Source organism: Sorghum bicolor, chromosome 7 (assembly GCF_000003195.3).
Source record: "Sorghum bicolor cultivar BTx623 chromosome 7, Sorghum_bicolor_NCBIv3, whole genome shotgun sequence".
NCBI classification, from domain to species: domain Eukaryota; kingdom Viridiplantae; phylum Streptophyta; class Magnoliopsida; order Poales; family Poaceae; genus Sorghum; species Sorghum bicolor.
Window position 1 is genome coordinate 16,129,551 of NC_012876.2, and position 9,556 is coordinate 16,139,106.

At 48.0% G+C, this 9,556-nt stretch overlaps 1 protein-coding gene across 1 annotated transcript in view; it reads left to right on the forward strand.

Moving 5' to 3' along the window:
• Positions 8,384–9,556, forward strand: part of LOC8073272 (indole-2-monooxygenase) — a 16,117-nt gene continuing 14,944 nt past the window's right edge. Inside the window, exon 1 of the mRNA XM_002444082.2 lies at positions 8,384–8,667. Coding sequence (XP_002444127.2) covers positions 8,434–8,667 — 234 coding nt within the window. The 5' untranslated portion in view covers positions 8,384–8,433. The remainder of the gene's footprint in view (positions 8,668–9,556) is intronic.

Sequence of the window (9,556 nt, forward strand, 5' to 3'; positions counted from 1 at the left end):
AAGTATCTCGAGGCCATAAGGCGATACTACAACAAGAACATCAAGGATCGCTCCTTCGTGGTTGGTGATCTGGTACTCAAATGGAAAACAAGCTAGGAAGGAATGCACAAGCTATCTACTCCCTGGGAGGGACCTTTTGTGGTCGCCGAAGTCACACGTCCTGCCTCTTATAGGCTGGCATACCCAGACGGAACTAGCCTGCCCAACTCCTAGCACATAGACAAATTACGGTGTTTCTATCCATAAGTTTCAGTACATCTTACTTGTACCTCTTTTTGATAAGTAATAATAAAGTTTGTCTTTTTTGCTGTATATTTTTACATATGCAGAATACTCGACAAGTATGACAACAACTTTCCCTGACAAGTTACCCAAGCGTACTCGACATAATTCAGTGATACATCACTCAGCAAATTCATTTACAGCGCTCAAAACCATGGTCCCCAAAATTCAGACTTTATTACAAACTGTATATACAAAGTTTACAATAAGCACCCCTCGAGACGTTTTCTAGTCTATCTCTACAGACTACTCTATAAACCTACTACTCGGGTCGCTTGCCCGCACGGGTTTCTTGCGTCGTCGAAGGGGTCGGGGCCACCGGCGCCTAGCTGGTCGAGACCACAGGCGTCGACCGCCCATCTCCCGCAATCGATGCTCCCGACAACTCCCTGGCCGACCTATCTGACCGTGGCTGCTCAGGGGGGTGGATGTCCTGCAAAAGTTTATGTCGCCGATCATAGTCGACGACAGGTCGAGCAGGCCGACGCGAAGGTCATCCGCCTCCTTCGGACCAACCTCCTTTGGGTATCCCCTTTCCAGCTGGGACAGGTCGACCAGGGGGTAGTGAGCGCGCACCGTGCTGAGGACATGGGCTCTGGCAAACTCCCCGGCGTCCTTCACGAACTGTTGAAGCCAACCCCACGCCTGTTGTGCCTTTTCGACCGGGGTCAGCCTCGGTGCACGGGGCTGGTCCTCGGGGAGCTCCGGGCTGATCAGATCTAGCACCGAAGCGACTCCCTTCTAGAGCTTTACGCAGTTCATCTTCCAAGAGTCCCGGTCTTTGACCAGTTCCTTGACGTGCTTCTTGGTGTTGGCCTTGAGCACTATGACCAATTCCAAGCAAAAATGAAAGCAAATAGTCAACAACATGTTATGTCAATAAATACTTTGTGGTCGCAAAAGTCAAAGCGGATCCTATCAGTTAGCTCCCGATTCTTGGCCTTGAGCTCCTCTCCGACCTTGCGCTCACCTTCTAGTGCACGAGCACGCTCCTGGCCGAGCTGGTCTCTCTCCTTTTGGAGGCGCTCGATCTCCTCCTCCAAACCTGCAGTGATAACAATCGACCACGTAGTTAACAATAACTACTCAGAAACATGGCTTACTCCTCTTCTCACAGTCCTTATCGGCTAGTCGCCGAGTCAGGTCCAGCACACGCTCTTCCTAAGTCGCTTTCTACTTCGCCTCCTTCTCGGCTTCTGACCGAAGGCGGTCCACCTCTGCGATCAGGGCCTTGTTCTCGGTGACCACGCCCTCAATTTGGTCGAAGCACCTTTTGCGGTACTTCGCCGTTTTCATGGCATCCTGCGACGTTCAGGCATGCTACACAGTGAACACTCTACGGTTTATTTGTACTTCAATAAAATGCGAGACCACTTACTTTAACCTCACTGACGAGGCGCTTGGCAGCACGCTCTACCTCTCTGCCTCCTCGACCTCGACGATCTCCTCGTGGCCGGCCCAGTGGTCCCCACGTTGGCGCCATATGTAGATGTGCTGGCGATCATCGCGGGGACGCCCCTAGATCTCCTCCACTTTGTTGTCGGAGGCCGCTGGAGCTTCCTCGCCTCCAACACTGCCCCCAACCATAGTAACAGGTATCATTGGACCCTTACCTCGGTCAGACATGCCTTCCTACGTGGGAGCCTCCACTGGAGCTGGAGACGGAGATGGAGCCCTGCTCTCTTCAACTGGAACAGGGGACGGAGCCTTATTCTCCTCTCCTACGACACTGCTCGGGGGAGGAGTCCCCGCGGTCTCATCACCCCTTGTCGGGGTACCCATTTTGGCTCTGGCTTGGGCCGGGTCCTCATCGACCATCTCCGTCGCAGGGACAGTAGCGGGCTGTACCATGGGCTGCTCTGGGGCAGTTTGCCCCACAACGATCTGCTCGGCGGCCTCCGGCTCGGTGGTCCTCGAGCCCACAACATTGCTAGGATCAACATCCGAGGTAGTACTACAAAGAAAACACAATTCAAAATTACTACACCGAAATCAAACTTCACGAAACAAGAAATTTTTCCTGATAAACTTATAGGTTAAAGCTTCGGTGCACCACAGTGAAGACCAGTCTCCTAGCACGCCCAGCCGCCGCCGTCGCCTCCGTTCCTCCTGGTCATGCCTGCTCAACATGCACGGCAGGCGGATCCTCAGCAACCTGACCAGCGTGGCCTCGTGTGACGTCGGGGCGGTTGCGAGGTCTGCGGACCAAGGTCGGGGCCGCCTCCTCCTCGTCATCATCATCGACAATTCTAACAAACCGGCGGCGCTTGGGCGCTTAGCTGTCTGAAGTCGACCTTGGCCCATCACAGGGCCTGCAGCCGCTCCTGTAGGTGCTGCTCCTGCTGAAGTTGACTCCACAGCCATTGGCCTCTTGCCGGCCACCCTGTCGTCGGTTGTCGGCGCCGGCCGATCCTCCCCTTTGTCGCTGCTGGTGTATCGGTCACACCGAGCAGCGTCGTCCGCTGGGGGATCCACTCCGGCCGGGTGCTCCATACCGAGCGCCAGCGACACATACACCGTCGCCCGATCAACGTCTCCGATCTACAACAAAAACACGACAAGCTATTAGCATAAGAGTGTGATAATTTCAGAACACTGCGGAAAAACTTCAACTACCTTCGGGGCTGGTCGGCCCAGTTTGTAAGCATGCATCTGGTTATCGCTTCGCACAAAGCTACTGTCTCCCAAGTTGAACAGCTCGTTGATCCTTTGCTCGATCTCCGACTTCTATAAGTTGTCCGGACATAGTCTGGTCGAATCTTGACCGCCCTGGTATTCATACGCTGCATGCACCCTTCTCTGACAAGGCATAACTCGTCAGGCGAGGAAGTTCCCGACCACTCTCGGTCCATCCAGGTGTGATCAGTCGATCAGATCCATCAGCTCTGACACCTAACCACGGTATTCTGGTTGGTCTGTCTAACTGGTCCTCTTCTCAGGGATGTAACCGACATCACAGAATGTGGCTCTGCTGGCTCCTCCCTGATGTAGAACCACCTCTTGTACCATTCGGTAAGCGATGTGTTCCAGGGGCAGCTGAGGTAGCGATTCTTCATTCCATCCCAAAGATTGAGGTATACTCCACCTGCAATCTTAGAGCCTCCAACTGCTCCCTTCTTCCTCAAGCAGAACAGGTAGCGGAAGAGATCAAAGTGCGGCTCTATTCCAACATAGGCCTAGCACAAATGAATGAAAGTGGCAACAAGAAGAATGGAGTTGGGATGCAGATTGCAGATCCCAATCTCGTAATACAGAAGAAGGCCTTGATGAAATGGATGAACAGGCACCCCAAACCCCCTCTTGAAAAAATCTTCAAAAACAACGATCTCACCAGCTCGGGGATCCGGGTAACTCTCCCCTTCTGGCTCTCTCCAGCCGCCAAGCTCCTAGTCATGCAGAAGCCCCATCTGGGCGAGGTCATTGAGGGACCTCGTGGTGCTCTGGGATTTTTCCGTTCCTTGGCCATCATCTCAGCCCTTTTCTTCGAGTTGCTCTTCGCCATTCCTTCTGCGCAGCAAGCTTCGAACTAGGTGTTGAGTGATTGGGGGCGCTGAGGAAGACGATGGCAAGAGACAGTAGTGGAAAAGGCAGGATACTGGTATGAAGGCAGGACGCGACTACTGGGTAAAGAACAAGGGTACAACATCGGGCTCTTTATAACAGCTAACCCACCTTTTCCACTTCCCGCATTTAGGGGAAGTGGGCGGTTTTTGCGGCGACAGCGGTGTTTCAGTTTTGAAGGATTATTGCAGTAAATTTGGTGCCATTTTTAAAATGATTGTTGGTTTCCTTTTCTTGATCCGCACGATGAGTGGCTGTGCAGTTAGCAGGCACCCCTTTTTATGCGACAAACTGAGAAGATGGCAGGATGCCCCGTCACATCACAAATTAATGCGGCGATACGATGTTTTCAAAAGCCAAGTAATTAATTTGTTTGGACCATTTGATAGTCTGGGGACTCTACCGACCACCGAGCATGATATGCTCAGGGATTGGTCGACCAGCCTGTCCATTTGAAAGTCTAGGGACTGTACCGACCATCGAGCATGATATGCTTGGGGACTGGTCGACCACGTCGACCAGCCTGTTCATTTGAAATTCTGGGGACTGTACCCACCACCGAGCATGATATGCTCAGGGATTGGTCGACCAGCTTGCTCATTTGAAAGACTGGGGACTGTACCGACCACCGAGCATGATATGCTCGGGGACTGGTCGTCTAGCCCGATCATTTGAAAGCCTGAGGCCTGCACCGACCAAGCGTGATAGGCTCGGGAACTGATAAATTCAATTACATAACGTCTAACTGTGGTAAATTTAACTTTTTAGACCTTGCTACAAGGCTCATACTTCGCCTTCCAGGAAGCTCGGGGACTACATCGGTACGATGCATCTGGCGATGCATCTCAGTATCAGAATTTCTATGAGGACTTTTCTTTTTTTGACCCTGGTACTGCGTGCCTATGTCACCTACCACCAGGCTCGGGGACTAAGTGGGCATACTTCACCTTGCGGTGAATTTGCTTGCTTTTTGAAAGTCCATACTTTTCAGAGAAGTAATGTGGGCACACTTCATCAGGAAAGAAATCTTTTTAGATTAAGAGCACCATGCATTCTTCAAACAACCTGCTTCTTCGATGTTGATGTTGAACAATTGGTTTTCAAGTTGGTTAAAATACCGCTGTAACTGTTTGGGCGACTTTCCTAGTTGACGAAGACGTCAAGCCTCACTTGTCGAAGAAGCTCAAGACGGCGTGTTACATCACAATACACAGTGCTCGGGGACTAGCTGTGGGGGTATAAACCCCTATACCCTTACGGCTAGACTTGGGCTAGGAGACTTAGCCTATCGTGAGACAGATTCGGGGCTTGATCCAACTGCTCGGAGTTTCGCGCAAGGAAACAAGACGTGGAGATCAAGTATGATTCTAGTCGGTTGAAATAGGAATTGATATCGTATTATCTATGGCAATTGTAACCGACTAGGATTAGTTTCTAGATCTGTAACCCTGCCCTCTGGACTATATAAGGAGAGGCAAGAGACCCCCCCATAGATAACTCAACTCAACACAATTCAATCCACAGCAATACAATCAGACGCACGACGTAGGTATTACGCCCACACGGCAGCCGAACCTAGATAAAAACCCTGTCTGTGTCTTGCGTCACCATCAAGTTCGTAGCTTGCGCATCTGTCTGCCGTTAAACTACTACCATGGGCAAACCCCAAGATAGACTGTCGACCAGCTTTCGTCGACAGTTGCCCGGCTGGCAGCCCAGCCCAGGTTAACCGAGGCGGGCCGCCAGCCGGCCGCCTCCGTGGCCCAAACCAAAATGTCTCCCAAAAAGTTTTTTATAGTAGTGCTATTTGATCTCTCTCATCGATAGCCAATGAGAGTGCTACTTTTTTATTATTTTTATACGTTATCTCGCTAGCTATTTGTAAAGTGCTATATTGAGAGCCAATAAAATTCCTCCTAGCTAGCTATTTGATAACCATTGCGGATGGATGGAAAACAAAGTTAAATTATATTATTATAGTGCTAGTTTCATCAGTAGAAGAAATAAATGCATTATAATCATGAACCAAGGATTTAGTGGATTAAGGAACACAGTAGGGAAGGAAAATGCTAGTCCACGAGTTGTGCTCCTACTGGCTCTTCCCTCCATCTAGGTTGAAAGTGGTATGGATAATTCTCCATTCCGATCCGCTCCGAATCTGAATTTTAAGAATATGGATAAATGTTTCTAATATCCATGCGGATATGGATAATCCGAATCTAATTATAGGCGGATGCGGTGTAGGATATGGGATTGGTGAAATTCGACATATATGGATTATCCGATAATTGAGCACGGATTATCCGACACTTATAATAAGATAATCCAAATATTTTATGGAGTCCAAGTGAAAATAATATAAGTCAGTCTATCCCATAACACAAACATGATTATATTGTAGCCCACAATAAAGCTCGTCTGATGAAAGAATTCTACCAAAGTGAATGACTAGTACAAGGCAAAGAGTGAAGGCAAAGTTTTGCCTAATTAAGAATATTTACTTATTTTACACACTTTTTTATACTCTTAAATTCAAACCGCTAACATGTATTAATTTTTTGAGATCTCAAATCAAAGTGGTGGATTGATGGTGATTATTTTTTGTTGCACAACCGCTTTATGACTTTGGTTAATAAATTGTTTCTCATTATAAAAAAAATAACACATAAGCACATATTATCCGACTTTAAAAATTCCACTTCCGCTCCGATACTGGTCCGAATCCGTACCATTTCCGACATCTAAAAAATCTGTATTTGTATACGAATCCACATGATATCGGATCCGCTCCGAATCCGATCAAGAAAAAATAATTAGGATATAGGGAAGCTATTATCCACTCCGATCCAATTCGTTTTCATACCTCCATCTCATTTGCCTCCTTCATACCAGGCCCCTTTTTTTACGAAACTGGAGGGGCCGAAGCCCCTACAGGGATTTTATCAAACATAAAACAAAGGTTATACAAGCTTTACAGGAGAGAAAAGGAGAACAGAAAAACAGGAAAAAAAGCTCAGGAAACAAAAAAAGAGAAAAAGAAGATTAAGGTTAGTAACGAAGCTATTGAAGACTCTGAAATCCATGACTGAAGAAGATTTTCTTGTCCCGCTTTTATCCTGAGCTTCAAGTTCATTTCTCTGAAAAAGATATCCCTAACTGACCGGACACTAAACTGTTCTCCATTAAAAGTCCAGTTGTTCCGAATGATCCAAATAGCCCAGCAGAAGAGGATGATTGTTTCCATGCTAAACAGTGAGGGAGCCTGAGTCCTCAGTTGAGAGCATAAATCAGGGAAGGAAGCTCCCAAGGGGATATCAATATTGAGAGAACTCCAACAGTCTGGCAAAGGCGCAATCAGCAAATAAATGGTGCACAGTTTCCTCTTGGAGGCTAAGGCAGAAGATACAGGTGAAAGAGTCAAGATCCATGCCTCTTCTTCTGAGCAAACTCCGGGTGCTGAGCCTATCACTTATTAGAAGCCAAAAAAAACTTTGTGCTTCGGTTGGCATTGATATTTCCAAAGCCATCTATAAAAAACATGAACTATATGATGACCAACCAGCCTTCTGTATACCTTTGTGGAGGCAAAGATCCTGGACCCCCACTCATAAACCCAGATATTTTTCTGGTCAGATAGTTGGGAGCTTTCCCTGATTTGCTGCAGTTCCTGGAATTGAAGAAAACCTACCTGGGAAAGTGGCAGGTAAAACAGATCTGCAAGGTTTTCAGTTTCAAACACTTTGTTAACAGAAATCCTGTTGTTCTTGGCATATGAGTATAGTTCAGGCATAGAAAGTTGAAGAGGACCATCATGCCAGCTATCTATCCAGAAAAGAGCATTCTTTCCATCCTTAATTGTGGGAGAGGCGAGTGACTTGAAATCAGGTAACAACTTCAACGTGTCTCTCTGAAAGATCCTTTCCTAATGTGGGAGGATGTCAGGCCCCTTCACTACAAGACGATGACACCGGCTAGCGAAAAACTGCCGTGGATGTTACGACTCAAAGTCATTCCAACTAAACCTTTTTTGAGAACCTTTTGATTACCTTGCGTAACCCCTGAAACACCCAAGGATCACATTTCATTCTTTTGAAGGATTTCTGGTGCTCCAAGAACTCCAAATTCACAATTCAACTCTATCAATTCCTTCAAGTCAATCAAAGTCAACCCAGACAATTATTGTCAAAACTAGGGTCAATTTCTAGAAGATGCCCAACATCTCCAATCTTTCTATAAGTGATTATCAACCTATAGGACATGAATATTGGCCTCAATGCCAAAACCCCTCTCTCTAAATCAGTGTTTTGGCAGAACGTTTCGCGGCAATTAGAATGAGGTGACCAAATGGTTTTTAAAGAACTTAATTAACTCTAGAACTGTTTCTTATAAAAGAACGGTTGTAATCTCAGCTCAATCATTCATGCATGCTGCCCTGTTCAAGGAAAATGATGGCCAGCCAAAGAGAACATGGCATGCAAATGTAAAACCACCCACGCAGTTCTATATATAGCAGCCCAAGGCTATCCTTTTTAGCCAGAAACACCAGAATCTAGTCTAGTACTAGACCAGACCAATTTGGTGCTAGGAAACATGGGTCATGTGAATGTAGTATACCAGCTCCTGCAAGCATCTCTTGCGCAACGCCTACTACTGCTCGTCCCTCTCCTCCTATTGCTACTGCACTTCGCCTCCAGAAACCGTCATGGTAGCAAAGAAAAGCAGAAGCGACCCAAGCATCATCTCCCGCCTCCTTCGCCTCCTGGCCTGCCCATCATAGGCCACCTGCACCTCGTCGGCGACCTCCCGCACGTCTCCCTCCGCAGCCTAGCAGCAAAGCACGGCGGCCTCATGCTCCTCCGCTTCGGCACCGTCCCAAACCTCGTCGTGTCGTCCTCGCGCGCGGCGCGGCTGGTCATGCAGACACATGACCACGCCTTCGCCTCGCGGCCGGCTTCCAAGGTCTCCAATACCCTCGTCTATGGGTCATCTGATATTGCCTTCTCCCCCTACGGCGATCACTGGCGTCAGGTTAGGAGGCTCGTTACCACACACCTCTTCACTGTCAAGAAGGTGAACTCGTACCGGCTCTCCCGCCAAGAGGAGGTAAAATATATATTTAGATTACCAACACGAGTTCTTTTAGATGATGAAGGAAGCTTTATTAAAAAAAATAAAGATCAGACCTTTATAACAAAGACCGGAGTGTTATTTATATATGTGTGTCCATCATAGCTCGATCAGAACTTATTACGCGCGTGTAACATGCATGAATATCCTCATCATTCTCTGCATAGGTGCGCCTAGTGATCAAGAAGATCCAGGAGGCGGCAGCTGCGAGCAAGGAGGTGGACATCAGCGAAATGATGAACACGTTCGCCAACGATATCGTGTGCCGTGCCGTGTCAGGAAAGTTCTTCAGGGCGGAAGGACGGAACAAGCTCTTCCGGGAGCTGATCCAGATGAATACTATTCTGTTTGGAGGGTTCAACCTCGAAGACAACTTCCCAGGGCTAGCGAACGTGCTAGGTTTGCTGACGAGGTGGTTTGTAAGCAACAAGACCGACGAGGCACACAAAAGATGGGATGATTTACTCGAAACGATAGTAAGCGACCACGAGAGACGAAGAAGATCTGAGCATGGCGGTGGTGCTGATCAAGAAGAGAGTGACTTCATCGACGTGTTGCTCTCAGTTCAGCAAGAGTATGGCATCAC